The sequence below is a fragment of the Bidens hawaiensis genome, unplaced genomic scaffold, assembly GCF_021521415.1.
Source record: "Bidens hawaiensis isolate Kalapana, Puna unplaced genomic scaffold, B.hawaiensis_p1.1 tig00017066_1, whole genome shotgun sequence".
Taxonomy (NCBI): Eukaryota; Viridiplantae; Streptophyta; class Magnoliopsida; order Asterales; family Asteraceae; genus Bidens; species Bidens hawaiensis.
Window position 1 is genome coordinate 553,397 of NW_027492584.1, and position 18,056 is coordinate 571,452.

The 18,056-nt window shown below is 36.3% G+C and overlaps 1 protein-coding gene and 2 pseudogenes across 3 annotated transcripts; 2 read left to right on the forward strand and 1 right to left on the reverse strand.

Moving 5' to 3' along the window:
- Window positions 1–385: 385 nt before the first annotated feature.
- On the forward strand, window positions 386–4,991 carry LOC143553014 (oligopeptide transporter 3-like; annotated as a pseudogene). Its single transcript, XR_013138754.1, has 6 exons — window positions 386–926; window positions 2,007–2,102; window positions 2,927–3,496; window positions 3,607–3,862; window positions 4,031–4,213; window positions 4,298–4,991. The product of XR_013138754.1 is annotated as an oligopeptide transporter 3-like (transcript).
- LOC143553031 (pentatricopeptide repeat-containing protein At5g66520 pseudogene) lies at window positions 4,974–6,878 on the reverse strand (annotated as a pseudogene).
- A 3,916-nt stretch (window positions 6,879–10,794) lies between these two features.
- LOC143553016 (uncharacterized) lies at window positions 10,795–16,855 on the forward strand. Of its 2 annotated transcripts, none has more exons than XM_077043093.1 (11): window positions 10,795–10,927; window positions 11,795–12,990; window positions 14,268–14,452; window positions 14,525–14,585; window positions 15,076–15,174; window positions 15,264–15,364; window positions 15,852–15,965; window positions 16,072–16,139; window positions 16,222–16,332; window positions 16,412–16,643; window positions 16,717–16,855. In XM_077043093.1, the coding sequence occupies exons 2-11, from the start codon at window positions 11,802–11,804 to the stop codon at window positions 16,825–16,827; spliced, it is 2,271 nt and encodes a 756-aa protein (XP_076899208.1). In that variant the 5' UTR covers window positions 10,795–10,927; window positions 11,795–11,801; the 3' UTR covers window positions 16,828–16,855. The 2 variants fall into 2 exon arrangements, with proteins under 2 accessions (XP_076899208.1, XP_076899207.1); XM_077043092.1 differs by lacking the exon at window positions 10,795–10,927 and adding an exon at window positions 11,498–11,666.
- The last annotated feature ends 1,201 nt before the right edge of the window (window positions 16,856–18,056 follow it).

Here is an 18,056-nt window from a genome sequence, read left to right on the forward strand (position 1 = left end):
AGTATTTTCTCCATTAAACTTTTTTAAATAAGTAAAAAATTAATATAAAAACACCAAAACTTCGAATATTAATCATGCACACAAACTAAATATATATGACTAAAACATAACTTTAATTTCAAAAAAACAAAAAATTAACCATTTTAACCAGCAAACACGAGTCTGTTAACTCGTAATTGCATGTAGTTTTTGAATCGTACAAACAAAATATTTGATTTTCAATTCATTAATACAAAAGTCTTGATTCTATTTTTTTTATAAATGTAATTATGTCAAAAAAAAATATATCAAGAAAGTGGAATATTAATTTAATTAATTCCATAATTTAAAAACTAAAAGCTTTCCTTTATCCCTCCTATAAAAACACTAGTCCATCACACTCCATAACATAGTATTCAACAAAGTGAGTGAGTGTCAGTATACAATAATATAATAATAATATTATTATTAATGGCCACTAAGAACGACACCGGCGAGAAACAACCACCCACCGAGTGCACGGTGGAGGAGGTGGCATTGGTGGTGCCGGAAACCGACGACACGTCACTACCGGTGTTGACATTCCGAGCATGGACACTGGGTGTGGGCTCATGCATAATATTAATATTCCTCAACACTTTCTTCACATACCGAACCCAGCCCTTAACCATATCGGCTATTCTCATGCAAATTACTGTTTTGCCCATCGGGAAGTTTATGGCGTCCACGTTGCCGACCAAGGAGTATAAGTTGTTGGGTCGGAGTTTCAATTTGAACCCGGGTCCGTTTAATATGAAAGAGCATGTTATTATCACGGTTTTGCTAATTGTGGCGTGTCGTACGGTGGCGGTGACGCGTACTCGATTGGAGCCATTGTGGTTATGAAAACTTTTTATAGACAGAGTTTGAGCTTTCTTTGTGCTTTGATTATTGTGTTAACTACTCAGGTTAGTGTTAGTTAAATTAAATTGGGTGGTGTTTAACATATTAATATCATTACTATATATAATGCATCAAAGAGGGTCAAATTAAGACGTCATCTTTAAATAATTTACAAGAATTAACGCATTATGTACAAGACTAATTAAGGACAAAAATGTAATTGTAACATAAAAATCTCACGTGCATTTTCAATTCTTCAAAATACTTACAAGTTTCATCTTATAATTTTGTTCCTTTGTCTTTTATTTATATATTATTTTATTTTCACTTTTAACCCAATTACCCCCACGATTTTAAAACGATCATAACTTTTTCGTACGTTAATATTTTTTAAAATAAATGGCATCATAAAAACGAGCATTTTATTATCTTTAATTTGAGTATGATATTGCTATAGTTTTCGAAGTAAAAAAAAATATGCAAAAGTGTTTGCGGTTTGCTTTTGATGGTTTTAAATTAAACCATGAGCCAACTTTACCAATTTTTTGTTGTCGTCGAAAACCGAAACTAAACTGTTTCTAATTAAAACCCAACTAAACCGAACCATTACCAACGATTAGGTTCCGATATAGTTTGTACTTCGATAAAAAATTTGAGTTTAAAATTTAAAATAAGAATTATAAATCTGCATATACATTCACTTCAAACTAAACATCAACTAATACGTTATTAAGAGAATCATACTATGAACAAAGATAACTTTGGTGACATAAATAATAAACTTTATTAGAATAAATAGAATGCGGAATCATAACAAGAACAACGATTATAAAAAAACCATACTGAAAATTTGGTTAAATTAAAGTTGTGATAGACGAGTTTGCTCATATTAAATAAAACTTCGGTTAACTATATTTTAACTATGTCTAATATATATTATATCTAATGCTAAATAAGTAAATAATTAACATTTTAATATGTATGGTCAGCTCCGGTTTCAACCGTGAACAGTTTTAAACAAAATAACGAACACCCAAAAATTTGTTATATGATTATAAAAGTATGTGTTTCCGGTTTCCCGCTGCATCGCGCTCTCACTCTTCTAGTTATTATTAATATAGTGTTAATTTGTTTGTGTATGGCAGGTATTGGGGTATGGATGGGCTGGGATTGAGAAGGTACTTGGTGGATCCGGTGGAGATGTGGTGGCCTTCAAACCTTGCTCAAGTTTCTCTCTTTAGGTTTGTCTGCATGGTCTCTCTTTTCGGTTTTGGGCGGGTATACGGGTCGGGTTGGTGGGTCGAACCCGGACATGGCACGAACCGAAAATCACGTCATACTCATACACGACGATGTGTTCACGGGTTGACACGGATTAAACCCGAAGAAATTTATTTCATTTTTGTTTGCATGTTGATGCTTTAAAGTTGCGCATGACGATGTATTCATGGTTGGCACGAACACAAACCATTTAGAAAAACGTGTCAAACATGTTTAGACAAAACCTAAACTCATAAATTTATTGTTAGATTTATATCATATAAGGCTGTGTGTAGTGGGCGACAATGGGCGATTTTGGCTTGGAAACCCCCCCCCCCCCCCCCCCGACGACAAATGGGGCGGGGGGGATAAGTTTTTATCGTTGTTTGTGTGTTTGTTATTATTATTATTATTATTATTATTATTATTATTATTATATTGTGTGTGTGTACACCCTTAAAACAAAACCTGTACTTTGCTGACTGGGCGCCACAAAACGTCTCATTTTGTAACCTCTTCAGCTCCTTCACTACACATAGCCTAAGAAAGTCACTTTCGTGTTCGTCATATATTTCGTTTTCGTCATCAAATAAAGGGAATTTTGAACTCATCAAAAAGTTATAAAGCAAAGTTTTATAATTTGTGTATGTTACTTATGAGATAATGCAATCTTCTTTTAAACGGAGGTTTTTAAAGGCTCGATGGCAAATGTTTTCACTTTAATTTTTTAAATTCTAAGTTGGTTGTTATCTTAGATAGTGGGTGTAATATTTAAACTAACATGGCTAACTTATTTTGATTTCAGAGCATTACATGAAAAGGAAACAAAAGCACAAGGCATGACAAGAATGCGGTTCTTCATGATATTCCTGCTTATAAGTTTCGCATATTATGCACTTCCGGGCTATCTTTTCCCAATCTTGACATTCTTCTCATGGGTTTGTTGGGCTTGGCCCAACAGCATAACCGCCCAGCAAATCGGGTCGGGCTACCAAGGTCTAGGCCTAGGTGCATTCACTCTCAATTGGGCCGGGATTTCAGCCTACCACGGTAGCCCATTAGTCACACCTTGGACTACTATTGTCAATGTTGGAGTCGGCTTTATCATGTTCATTTACATAATTGTCCCCCTTTGTTACTGGAAATACAACACTTTCGACGCCCAAAAATTCCCGATTTTCTCAAAAAAACTGTTCACCCACTCCGGTCACGTGTATGACACCACCCGAATCTTGACCCCTCAGTTTGACTTGAACGAAGCCGCTTATGAAAGTTACAGCAAACTCTATTTAAGTCCCATATTTGCACTTTCCATTGGATCAGGGTTCGCAAGGTTCACCGCAACCCTAACCCATGTCGCCTTATTTCATGGCGGGTAATTATTCTACTTTCTTTTACCACTAAAGGTTATTTGTTTAAAAGTACCGTTTACAAAACTTACTGAAAAATAATATCTTATTTTCTTTACTGGATTTTATCATGTAGGGATATATGGAAGCAAAGTAAGTCTGCGGTGAAGAACATGAAAATCGACATTCATGCCAAACTCATGAAGAGTTATGAACAAGTGCCACAATGGTGGTATCTCGTGTTATTGATCGGGAGCATCGTGTTGTCTTTGATTATGTGTTTTGTATATAAGGAATTTGTGCAACTTCCATGGTGGGGTTTTCTCTTTGCTTTCGCACTCGCGTTTATTGTTACACTCCCCATTGGTGTCATTCAAGCTACTACCAACCAGGTACCATTAAACGTTTAAATAAGTAACGCGCTTAGCCTAAGTAGGCGAGCTTGGGGCTTTATCAAAGTTTTATAATGTTGGGGATTTTAATCAAGTTTTTTTAACAAGGGTGGAGGGTTTATACAAAAATTTGAAGGTTTAAAAATAATGGGTTGTTTTATAATGCAGCAACCGGGATATGACATCATAGCCCAGTTCATATTCGGTTACGTTTTACCCGGAAAGCCCATTGCTAGCTTGCTTTTCAAGATCTACGGGCGAATCAGCACCGTTCATGCTCTAGATTTCTTATCCGACCTGAAACTCGGGCACTACATGAAGATCCCACCTCGGTGCATGTTCACAGCACAGGTTTGTTTGTTTTGTTAATGTTAAACCATTTATAACAAATTCATTTTGGTCAATACACTAATGTACATGTGTATACATTGTCAGCTTGTTGGAACTCTAGTTGCTGGGACGGTTAACCTCGCGGTGTCATGGTGGATGTTGGAGAATATTGAAAACATGTGTGACATCGACGGGCTTCACCCCGAGAGCCCGTGGACATGCCCCAAATACAAGGTCACATTTGGCCCGGGCGGTTTGTACCGAAACCTCGTATGGTTGTTTCTAATCGGTGCAATTTTACCGGTTCCAGTATGGATACTGAGCAAGATGTTCCCAGAAAAGAAATGGATCCTGTTGATTAACATACCCGTTATATCGTACGGTTTCGCCGGAATGCCGCCTGCAACGCCGACTAATATTGCCAGCTGGCTTGTCACCGGGATGATATTTAACTACTTTGTGTTTAACTACAGGAAACAATGGTGGCAGAAGTATAATTATGTCTTGGCGGCTGCACTTGATGTAGGGACCGTGTTTATGGGGGTGCTACTGTTTTTAGCTCTGCAAAACGAGGGTGTCAACTTGAAGTGGTGGGGGGCAAAACCCGATCACTGTCCTTTGGCTACATGTCCCATGGCCCCCGGGATTAATGTCACAGGCTGCCCCATTTTCTAGACCCGCTATCGAGTATACTAAAAGAAGACAGAATTTGTTTAATTTGAGTTTATTTGTGTTTTTTTGATTTCTTAATGAATGCATATTATTATGTTTGAACAATTGAATCTTATTATTATTATTTTACAAATAAGCAACATGAATGATTACATTACCAAAAATCTTTGCAAGAACAGACACCATTTTTGAAGCAATGAAACCGGTTCCTATCTCTTACAACTATCTCTCTATCAACAATCTCCGAAATCATCTTCAAAGCAACATGACAATCTTCACAAACACGAAGATTCTTAACGATCCTAATCGGTGTCCCATCCCGAGTATTAATCAAACCGAACACAACCGCCAACTTCTCACTATGTCTTAACACAAACTTAATCTTTTCATTCTCTTCAATATCAAGAACAATAACAGAAGTATTAGGCACATAACCTCTTACCCTCATTTGTTCTAACAACTTTTCCCACCTTTCTTTTATCGCTTCGGTTTGCGGGTGCGACTCGTCTCCTGCCACAAACTCGTGGACCACATCGTCTATGGAAATCGAACTCGACCCAGGTGTCTTCTTCACCCCTTTCTCTCTCATCAACTTTCTCACTCTGGTAACATCTTCCCACCGTTTAGCTTCCGCGTAAATGTTGGATAACACGATATAATATCCATCGTTAAGCGGATCCAATTCAAGAAGGTGTTTAATCGCTTCTTCTGCTAGTTCTACATTCTTGTAAACCCCACACCCGCCAAGAAGCGCTCCCCACACGACGCCGTTTGGTTTAATATGCATCGTATTTATAAACTCACGGGCTTTGTTTAGTAGCCCGGCCCGACTTAAAAGATCAACCATACAACCGTAATGCTCGATTTGTGGAACAATGTTGTAATCTTTACTCATGCTAGTGAAATATTGGTAACCGGTGCGCACCATACCCATGTGGCTACACGCGTGTAAGAGCCCAATAAACGTTACCGCGTTCGGTTTAATCCGTGAATCAATCATTTTGGAATATAATGCCAATGCTTCTTCTCCTTTTCCATTAACGGCTAACCCTTGGATCATAACCGACCACGATACAACCGTTCGATGCTCCATGTTTTCGAAAACATTACACGCGGATTCCACACATCCGCATTTGATGTACATGTGCAACAGCGTGTTACACACATGAACGTTTCGTTTAAACCCGCTTCGGTCTGAAAACTCATGAATCCTTTTCCCTAAATCAAGCGCACAAAGATCCGCACACGCTGCAAGAACCGCCACCACGGTAACCTCGTTTGGACACACGTTTTCCTCCTCCATTTTATTAAAAACATCAATCGCCTCTTTCGGTTTTCCATTCTGAACAAAGCCCATGATCATAGCGGTCCACGACCTCACATTTCGTCCCGGCATTTTACCAAACAGCCCGTACGCCTCGTCCACATTCCCCCTTTTGATCAAATCCTTAATCATTATGTTCCACGTGACAACGTCTCGGTCAGGCATTTTATCAAACAGTTGGCGTGCATCGTCAAACTCACCCGAAACAACATATAAATGCACCAATCCGTTTTGCAAAAACAAATTGGATTGAAACCCAAGTTTCTCAACAACCCCATGAATCATCCGCCCACCTAAACAAAGCTTTGTACACGCTTTAATTATAAAAGTAATGGTGAACTCGTCTAAACAAACATTATCTTCGTGTAAACGAGTAAATAAACGAACAGCGTTGTAAGGTGAATCACTCTCGGCGAATTGTTTTAAACATGAATTCCATATAACGGTTTCGTGGGTGTGGGAGAGGTTAATGATTGTTCTAGCGTAGTGGAAGCTTGGAGTGAGTGCACAAACAGATGCGACTTGTGGGAGACTGAGGATAGAGATGGGTGTGTTGGTTTTGATGATTTGGGCGTGAACTTGTTGTTTCAGCTCCAATGGTGATTTGAATGTGTACGCGAGGTGGGTGTCGGGTACGGGTACGGGTACGGGTACGGGTAATGAAGTGGTGGAAAGTGGGTATAGAGACATTTGACAAAATTGGAGATTGTCCAAGTGAGTTGTTTTGAGTATATCATGCCTTCAAAATCTACATAAAGGATACAGATGGGCATGTACTGGTCAAGGAGCAGGACATCAAGCTAAGATGGCAAACCTACTTCCACAATCTTTTTAACAATGGGAGAGCTTACCAAGAAGAACATGACAACACAAACTTTCATCGACAACAATCGAATAACTGCTACTGCCGACGGATCACACGAGAAGAGGTGAAGGACGCACTTAGGAGGATGGGAAGGTCTAAGGCGGTTGGCCCAGACAACATACCCATCGAGGTGTGGAAGTGTCTGGGGGAGGAAGGAGTCATGTGGTTAACTACTCTGTTCAATAGTATTCTCAAATCAGGTAAGATGCCAGACCAGTGGAGGAGCAGCGTTGTAGTTCCTGTCTATAAGAACAAAGGAGACGCCCAATGTTGTGGTAACTACCGAGGAATCAAACTACTAAGTCATACTATGAAGCTATGGGAAAGAGTGATTGAGGTTAGACTTAGACGAGAAACTCAGGTTACGGTCAACCAATTTGGCTTCATGCCGGGGCGTTCCACCACAGAGGTAATACACCTTATAAGAAGATTAATGGAAAAGTATAGGGAGAAGAAGCGTGATCTACATATGGTGTTTATTGACCTAGAAAAGGCCTACGACAGTGTGCCACGACAGGTGCTCTGGGAGTGCTTGGAGGGTAGAAGAGTGCCCAGGAAATACATAGAGATAATTATGGATATGTATACCAGGAGTGAAACAAGTGTCCGTGCGCCAGTGGGGGATACTGATTTCTTTCCTGTAGAGGTAGGTCTTCACCAGGGGTCAGCGTTGAGCCCGTTTCTTTTTGCAGTAGTCTTGGATGAGTTGTCAAAGTCGATTCAGGGGACTCTCCCGTGGTGCATGATGTTCGCAGACGATATTGTGTTACTTGCTGAGAAAAAACAAGATCTAAACATGAGGCTTGAGGAGTGGCGAACAACCTTAGAGACAAAAGGTTTAAAGATTAGCCGATCTAAGACGGAGTACCTACACTGTGATTTTGGTGAGATAAACGACAGTGAAGACGCACACATCACAATTGAAGGGCAGGTGGTCCCGCAGGTAACGAAGTTCAAGTATTTAGGATCATTTGTACAGAGCGATGGGGAATTAGACAGTGATGTGACCCACCGAGTTCAGGTAGGATGGTGTAGATGGAAAGCAGCCACAGGTATATTATGCGACAAGAGTTTCCCGACTAATCTGAAGGGAAAATTCTATAGGGTGGCAGTTAGACCTGCAATGCTATATGGAACAGATTGTTGGGCCATCAAGAAGGCACAAGTGCGGAAGATGGAGGTAGCAGAAATGAGAATGCTACGTTGGATGTGTGGGCACACAAGGCTAGACAGAATAAGAAACGTTGTGCTTCGCGAGAGATTAGGGGTGGCGAACATAGCAGACAAGATAAGAGAGTGGAGATTGAGATGGTTTGGACATGTAAAGAGAAGACAGACGACGAATCCTGTTAGATCCGTAGAAAACATTACTATAGAGGGGAGGAGGGGTAGAGGACGACCGAAATTGACTTGGGATGAGAGGATTAGGCATGATTTGATAGACCTAAACCTCTCTGAGGACATGGTTGAGGATAGGAATTCGTGGAGAAGTAGAATTAAAGTTAAGGATTTTTAGAGAGAATTGAATACCTTAGGGCTTAGACTTAACTTATTTAGGTCACATACCATAATGGTATTTCCCTTACATACTTTATTATTATTATTATTAGCTTTTATATTGCGGTTAAACTGTGACCTTTTTATTAATATTATTATAATTAGTAGTAGTTTTTTATATAACTGTTAAACTTTGATTTCCTTTTTTTGCTTCATACACATGTTCTTAGAGCCGAGGGTCTCTCTGGAAGCCACCTCTTTATTCCTTTGGATAGAGGTACGGTGTGCCTACATCCCACCCTCCCCAGACCCTACCTATAGCTCTGCTGTCGGTGGGATTTTACTGGGTATGATTGATTGATTGATTGATATGCCTTCAAAATCTACATATAAATCTATATTATATGTAGAGATGGGATTTCTTTATTTATGAATAGGTCAATATGGGTTATGTTTTTATGCATCCATGTGAACTCGCTTATATTCATGTTATAAAAACTAGGATTATATGAACTCATTGATATCCAATAGGTTTTTAGTTTTTACTCATTGTAACATTAAATTAAAACTTTATTTTACAAAATATTTTATAACAAAAAATAAATAAACGGGTCATGGGTTTTATCAAACCCAGATAACTTTAAACTTGAGTTATAACATCTTATATATATGTGAAACTCTTTCATCATCAAACAAAAAATATATTATTAACTTATTTATAATAAATGAAATTAAAATCCAAAAAATATATAAACATTAGAAAAGAATTATGTTAAACAACCCCGTAATACGGAGGGGATAAAAACTAGTAAATAATATGAAAGGACAAAGATATCTACTATACTGTTGAAGTAATAACCCTTACCGTAAATAATATACGTTCTCATAATTTCTTACTACTAAAATAATTTAAAATTATATTAAATTACATTAAATTTAATGAGTTTGGTTTCTTTCTTTTTTCAAAGTTTCATGGTAGTTATTATTATTTTTGTGTTTCATTTCAGCTTTAGTTTTCATAAATATGTTTCGTTTTGGCTCAAATTTGTTTTTTTGTTTCGTTTCAACTGGGTTTAACTTTATTCAGTTTTTCTTTTGGTTTTTACAGTTTTTGGTATCGGTTCGGTTTCAGATGTATCGGTTTTAGTTTTTCAGTTTCATTTCGGTTTTTGTTCTAGTTTTATTGGTATTTGGTTTTATTTAGGTTTTGGTTTTGTTTTAGTTTCGTTTCAATTTGTATGTAGTTTGTTTGGTTTTAGTGCCTATTGAAAAATGAAAGAATATGAAGGGTTCAGAAATTAAGTGAAAGGTTCACATGTGTTTCAACTTTCAAGTGGGTTGAAGTCGTTGAAGCTTTATATTTTTTTGGATCTTCATAACTAGTAATAATGAATTCACATTTGGTATAAAGGATTTCAAAAGCTAAGAACGATGTATGTGTTACCCTTCATTTTTCTTCATAGTCTTCAAGTGTGATATTTCAATTTCATTTATAAAAATGATCATTTTAGAAATGTTTTTATTTGATTTGGCTCAAGTCAAAATTGGTCATTTTAAAAGGGTATCGGTTTGGTTCTGGTCAACGAGTCAATATAAAAAGGTAGTGATTTTGTTCGGGTTTCAACGGGTCTTTTTTAAAATTGTATTTATTTGGTTCGGGTCATACGGGTTAATTTTAGAACATATTAATTTGGTTCGGGTTAAAATGAGTCATTCTAAAAAATAATGATTTGATTCAAGTCAAAAAATGTCATTAAAAAAAGGTTTCGATTTGGTTAGGGTTCTTAATGCGCTTTGGACGTGCTTCAGTTTAATAGGGTGCAAGACTTTTCACATTAAATGTAAACACAATTTTCGTAGTCAGTTAGTCACTATGTCTGTTAGATTGGTGTATGAATGTTTATGTAATCAACTTTGTTCTCGGTCCATGAAGAGAAGAAACCCGACTAATTCTTGGATACTTATCGGGAATCTTTCCTGGATGCTTATTTTCTGATTTACTTGCTTTCCAGACCAATGTTAAAAATCACGTTGCGGTCTCAAAAACGTATTAAAAAATAACTTGTCGTTTGAAATCGTATATGTGTTTACCTGATGATTTCTATATTTCGGGTATAATAACCTAGTGGGTCATGAAAGTAACATGTGTGTAACAAAAATAGAAAAAAAGGACCTATATTGTGACACTTGAAGTTGAACACCAACTTTTACATAGTATTGCAAACTAGATGGATTAATAATAACCTTTTACATAAACTCACAACAATAATATTATCATTCATTCATCATATTCATATTCATTCATTCGGCTTCAACTTCACAACCTTTTATTATTATCGATCCAAATTACCTCATTCTCTCCAGATTCAATTTCTGTGTAAGTCTTCCTACATTCAGTCTGTTTCCATGTTATTTATTATTTAATCGCGTGTAATAATTTGAAACCCTGACCCCCAAATTGCATCAACATTTATACGATTTTCTAGGGCTTGATAATTAGGCTAATTATTTTGTATTTGCTACCGGTTTGTGATCGTTTACACCTGTTAAGACTAGATCATTGTGTATGGTAGTTGATTTTGTGTTTGTAATTATGGACCTTGTTGTGTTTTAATGGTAGTAGGTGTTAGGGATTTGGATAATTGTTGTGGATATATGTTAAAATTTTGGTAATTGGATACTCGATTGATTGAAGTTTTTGTGGCGAAAGTCACAGTGATGGAATCAGAGTCTATACAAGGTGTTAGGGTTTGTATGCAAGTTTTATTTGCGTATAGTGTAAAAAGCTCATGTGTTCATAGTAGCAAATGTTGGAATTGAAGTTTCTTATATGCAGTGTGAAATTTCATGTGTTTTTTAATATAAAAAACATGTTTTTTTTTAAAATGTCGCATTTTGATCCGAGCTGACGACAATCCAGTGTTCCAACTCACGTTTTCTTAAAATAAACGCGATTTTTACGCAGTAAGTTCCGGCAAATCTCCATTGGTGGTTACTGATCTGCCTTTTTAAGGGAGGAATATACACAAATGGGAAATGCATTATATCATCTAGGATATGATGTCGGTTTTGGAAATATTTGCTTCATTAGCTAGCTCATTATGTAGCTTCATTTGGTTTGTGATTGATTGTATGATTTGTTCGTTTTTTCTATCATTAACTCATCTTTTTAGTGTTCATTTTACAGGATCAATATGAGTGGTACACCTAATAAGCGTGCATCTTTTTAGTGTTCATTTTACAGGATCAATATGAGTGGTACACCTAATAAGCGTGCACACGAGGAAACAGGAGGTCATTCCTCCATTTCAAGGTATTCCCATCCTCCGGATGATTCTGGATCATACTCTGGAATCGGTGGTTCAAGCTCCAAACTACCAAATCCATCAGGTCCAAGTGATTACCACACGTCCTTTGATATCGGGCAGGATTCGCGTATGCCTAAAGTCCCCCGAACCGAACCGGATACTAGAAGACCACCATTACTTCCAACATCAATGTCCCGAAGGCTACCGTCAGCCGTAAATGATTCTCAAACCGATCATGCTGTTGAAGAAAGGGATAATAGCATCAGAGATATGAAAGCTGAAACCCGTGATGTGAATGCAGAATCAAAAGATTTGTATCAAGGTGCTAAGGTTGAGAAAGATGTTAGGTATACAACTCGAGTTGATGATCATAAAGACACAAAGTATGATAGAAACGTTTATTCTGGGTATAGAAGTGAAGTGAAGACAGATAATGTAATCAAGGAATCAAAAGAGCATCACAGAGCATGGAAGTATCCTGATACAACTACTGGAAACATGGATTCGTGGCATGGGTCCCGCAGTAATGTTCATGAAGGTTCGAATGCAGAAGTTAAGGATTATAATGCTGAGGTTCACGAGACGGTTTCTGAGAACAAGGTTGACTTGAAAGGCGATGACTTTGCCAAAGATCGGGATAGGAAACGAAAAGATGTGAAACATCGGGAATGGGGCGATGATAATAATAATAAAGATAGAACCGAAGGTATGAAAGATCCAACAAAGGAAGAAAGAAAAGATGTACAAGTAAAAGACAAAGATAAAGTGAAAGATCATGTTAAGAGGGATTCATGGGTTGTAAACGAGAAAGAGGGCCCACAACATGTGAAGGATGATGCTGACGTGTCATCATCGAGAGGTGTGGATCTTGGAAAACAGAAGAGTATGGAAAACTGGAAGGATCCAGATAAGGAATCTAAAGAAAGGGGGATTGAGAAAGATGCTGATGTAGAAGGTGGTGCTGACGTGGAAGGTGGCGCTGATGTGGAAGGGAGTGCTGACAGGGAGAGAGAAGGTTTCAGTTATGGTGTTCAACAGAGGAAACGGATGCTTCGGCCTCGAGGTAGTCCACAGGTTGCAAACCGTGATCCTCGGTTTAGATCTCGGCCTCAAGACAACGACGGGTATGCTTGTTTATATAACTTGGTTGATTAATTATTTTTCAAGTAGCACAATAATTGATTTGATATATGTTTTTGCAGGTCTGCAGGTATGTTTTGTGCTGATTGGTAGTAGCTTCGAGTTATTCATGGTGCACGTATTTCTTTTTTTCTTTTTAACTTGTGCTTCATATTATTTCTTTTTTTCTTTTTAACTTGTGCTTCATATTATTATGTTTGCTCTCACTTTTTTGTCATGGTTTTGGTTTATTTTACTCTTTATATTTCTGGTAAAAATAGTCATGAAACGTACTCCTTATATAAAAAAGATTGCAAAAACTAACCTGAATTAAGACAACACAGAAAGTTTTATCTAAGTTTATATCTTTGGGAAATATGTAGCTTATGTTTCTACTTTGCATATTCATTTTATATCTTGTTTTAGGTGGTAAAAATTAATAACTGTAGAAAATATTACTTAAACTAGCTTGTATTTTATGAGTATAGGGTGTCTCCCTTGTGCGAGGCTAACACATTTGCTTGATTCATTTTAGACGTGTAACAGTAATGATTGATTAATTTAGCGATTTTTAAGGCTTTTAAGTTTTGAGAGAAAAGGTTGACCGCACTAGAAATTAATATTAAGCATTTAGTGTAATGTTCGTTGGCACATTGTAACATAACATCTGGCAAAAATGATATATTTGCTAGCTAGAAATAAGACGATCACCGAGTATAGAAATTAATGGCGGATGATTGTCTCATTGATTTCTAAGGTAGGTTTTTGTCTTATTTCTAGCTAGCAAAATTATTTCTTTTCTTGGGTGATGTTTTCGAGTACCAATGATCGTTACACTAAATATTTTACATTAACTTCTATATTGGTCAGTCTTTTCTCTTATAAGATTTGAAAATCGACAAAACGGTATCAATCATTATCGTTACATGTCTAATAAATTGAATGACGTGACGCGCTTTAAAGGGCATTGCCTTGAAGAAAATAAATTTAAGAATAATTCATTGATTGAAAATAAATCTCTAGTTAGGCGCTCAATTGGTGCTCTTTGAACCACCACATTCTTTGAAATAAAAGTGGAAGTTTTTTAGCAATATTAAGTGGTCTAATATCTATGCATCTCCCGTGTTATTTCTTGTTTATATTAGACAATCATTTATTATTATTTCTTCCAAAAGTGGATACTGCTTTTTCACTACTAATCTAGAATCCGACATAAATATTTAAAACCTAGTTTTCTTTGCCTTCTTTTGCAACTCATTTATCGCTTATTATTTGACACACTAAACACAGGGAAAAGTGAAGTGTCAACCATTATATACCGAGTTGGTGAATGCGTGCAAGAATTATTAAATCTATGGAATGAACATAAATCATCGTCATCCAACGTACCTGATAAAACATCTGAAACCTCCAAAAGTTATCCCACTCTTGAAATTCGCATACCCGCTGAACACGTAACCGCTACAAATCGCCAAGTAAGATATTTCATTAAATTATTTAATCTTAAACTTTTTATCCTGATGTTTTGTTGTATGCTGAATTGGCAGGTTAAAGGTGGGCAGTTATGGGGCACAGATGTATACACTCATGACTCTGATCTTGTTGCAGGTATGTTTTTTTTGTATGTGTAGTTTTGTATTTGTGGCTTTTAGGCCTGTAATTGAACCGGGCAAATGATTGAACAAGGGAAATTAAATGAACGTGGTTTTTCTTGTTCACGTTTATTCGCTAAGAAAATCAACTTGTTTGTGTTTGTGTTCGTTTATGTTTGTATGTTTTAACAGTATAAACGAACGTTTCATGAACATAAACAAACATAACTGATTTACTGAGCATAGATGAACAAACATAACTTAGCAAACCAATAAAGGTCAATGCAAACAACGTTTGGGCCTAAAAAGGTATAAAAACTAGACTAAATTGTAATGGGCGTAAAAAATTTAAATACATATCAACAAACGTTAACGGACAAACTTAAACAAACACAAATGAACTTAAATGGTTCTGATTTTGTTGCATGACTTTTTTCTATTTAGTCTTGTATTTGTCGGTTTTATGATACCTGTCACTTATGGCATTTTTTGTTTTCGTTATCTAGTTTTAATGCACACGGGCTACTGCCGCCCAACTGCATCACCGCCGCCACCTGCTATTCAGGAGTTGAGGGCCACTGTCAGAGTCCTCCCACCACAAGACTGTATGTTTATATGCAGCCGACATTTGTTATGTTTTGTTAGAAAATCTTAATTTATATAAACTTAAGTTATATAATTGGTAAATATGTAGGTTATGTTTCTACTTTGAGGAATAATGTTCGTTCTCGTGCATGGGGAGCGGCTATCGATTACGGTTGCAGTTTTCGTGTAGAGCGATGCCACATTGTCAAGGTGAATTTTTTTTTAATAAAATGTTGTTACTTATTTTTAGGCTTATAAATGAACCTAAAGAACACGAATGGTTCACAAACGTAAAGGACAAACATTACTGAACGTAGATGACTGAACACCAATGAACATGTTCGCGTTTGCTTATGAACGAACGCGGCATGTGTTCATGTTCGTTCGTTTAACTAAATGAACAGTGAATGTTCATGTTTGTTCGTTTTCCCGTCGACCGGTTCATTGAACATGCGGCTCGTTTACGTGCCTACTTTTTTTGAACAGCAAAATTCAACCTTTACGTTGCACTTGCAAGAATTTGAACCCACAGCCTCACATTTGTTAGAAGGGACGCCATACACCTAGACGAATAGGGATTACAGCTTATTTATTTTATTCATTTTTATATAGCTTTCTTGGACACTATGGGTTGAGCGGTTGAATTGTTGAACCCGAACACAACCCATATGTTTCATTTATCTTATTTCATTTTCAGAAAGCTGGTGGGACAATTGATCTTGAGCCGTGTCTTACACACACATCAACTGTGGAGCCCACTCTCGCTCCCGTGGTTGTGGAACGCACAATGACCACTAGAGCTGCAGCTTCGGTATCATATCTGTCATTACTTTGTTTGACTTGTTTATGTACCTTAATCATATGCTTATAAAAAAGTATACTAATTACATTAATATTATTATAATTTTCTTTCATAGAATGCGCTTCGTCAACAAAGATTCGTGCGTGAAGTTACTTTACAGTACAACCTTTGCAACGAACCTTGGTATGTCCTTTTCTTTCCTTTCTTTCTTTCATTTATTTTCCGTTTACATATTTTATTTATTTATTTTTTTGTGTGTTTGAAGGATTAAATATAGTATAAGTGCGATAGCTGACAAAGGTTTGAAGAAGCCTCTATTTACCTCTGCTAGGTTAAAAAAGGGTGAAGTTTTGTACTTAGAAAGCCCTTCACAAAGGTACCATGTTTGTAACATGTTTTGTTGTAACGTCTTATTAAACCGAATCAATAACATGTTTTGTTGTGTGTGTGTTAAGGTTTGAGCTTTGTTTTAATGGAGAGAAGTTGGTGAAAGCAGGAAATGAAATAGATACAAATGGTGTCGAGAGTGACAACACCACCACCAACATTAATAATAATAACATTAATAATGGTAGTAATAATCATAATAATATGATGGATGTATTCAGATGGTCTTTGTGTAAGAAGCCGCTTCCTCAAATGGTTATGCGGTCCATTGGTATCCCATTGCCACCTGAACATCTAAAGGTGATTAATCTTATGCTGGTCAAAGTTGTTAAATGTTTTGTATGAATGATAAACTAATGGAGTGTTTGGGCAGGTGTTGGAGGAGAATCTTGATTGGGAGGATATCCGATGGTCACAAACTGGTGTTTGGATATCTGGAAAGGAGTATCCGCTTTCTAGGGTCCATTTTCTATCCCCAGTTTAGAATAATTGTTATACTTTTCCTTAAGTTATGTTTGCAAATTAGACTTCATATTTTGGAAGATTTTATGTTGTGAAAAGACTTGTTTGTTGTTGGATGGATTTGTAATTTATAACTATCACTTTTTATGGGCATGTTGCGAGATATATCTATTTGTTTTATGTTCGCGTATCATTAGAAAATGTTTTACAGAAGATGTTTTGAAAGTTTTTTATTTGTGTGAAACTTTTGGCTTTTGTAGATACCCAACTTTTTTAGGTGTACCTTATTTTCACCTATGAACTTAACTTTATATATACTATATATAAAATTTGGAAAACAAAGCCTTCTCTGAAAAAGCTACAACTATGTGTTTCAACTTTAAGAAGTCATACACCCATACCTTCTTATGGTATATCAGATGCTCAACTATGTGAAACATATGCAAAATTCATATCGATAGCAGGCATTCCAAGGCTGTGTAAAATTTATATATTGTGTGACACATAGGGGCAAGTATCCCTGATAGCCAAGTCTAGAAGTATGAAAAACATGTGACCAATCATGTTCAAAAATATAAACTCAATTATTAATATTTTACAACAAATCTAATTAACATTGTTTTAAAGAAACAAGTTCATAACCTAAGACTACAAATCAAGTCCAAAACATTAAAATAAGCAAATTCGGCTTATCGAACCTTTGTGCTTATACTCACTCCTCTATTGTGCTTATATATACGACTCCAATGACTTCAGCCAAATCTTTATAATCTGTATTGTATAATAATAATAATAATAATAATAATAATAATAATAAACTCTTATTACATTACACATTAGAAGTTATAAAGCATTTTTTTTAGATTTATAAAACTTAATCAGCAAAAACATATTTATAAAAAGTAAGTATAAATCATGAACTTCAATGAAAACATAAATAAGGGGATGAGGAATTTGGGTTGGTCTACTATATATAAATGACTAAGTAACTACCGGAAGAAGGTTAATAAGTGTTAAGTTTTAATAACGTTTTTTTATAGGTGTCATGTTTGAAAATATACGATGTCACTCGAATTTCGAATACAATATATACATTTAACTTTGTTCCAGCTGGTATCACATGACATAGAAGAATATGACTTAAAAAGTTGATAAAGGGTTGTTAGGTCGTATAATCGCATTAAGCATCGAATATAAAGTAATATGTACAACTAGTTCTTTAATTCTCTACTTAAAATTGATTATGTACTT

Bases quoted from the DNA above. Each gene is read 5' to 3' on its own strand.
- LOC143553016 (XM_077043092.1), top strand. From the start codon at position 11,608: ATGATGTCGGTTTTGGAAATATTTGCTTCATTAGCTAGCTCATTATGT. The intron at 14,453-14,524 runs GTAAGATATTTC...CTGAATTGGCAG, and splicing joins TAACCGCTACAAATCGCCAA to GTTAAAGGTGGGCAGTTATG. The intron at 16,333-16,411 runs GTACCATGTTTG...GTGTGTGTTAAG, and splicing joins TTAGAAAGCCCTTCACAAAG to GTTTGAGCTTTGTTTTAATG.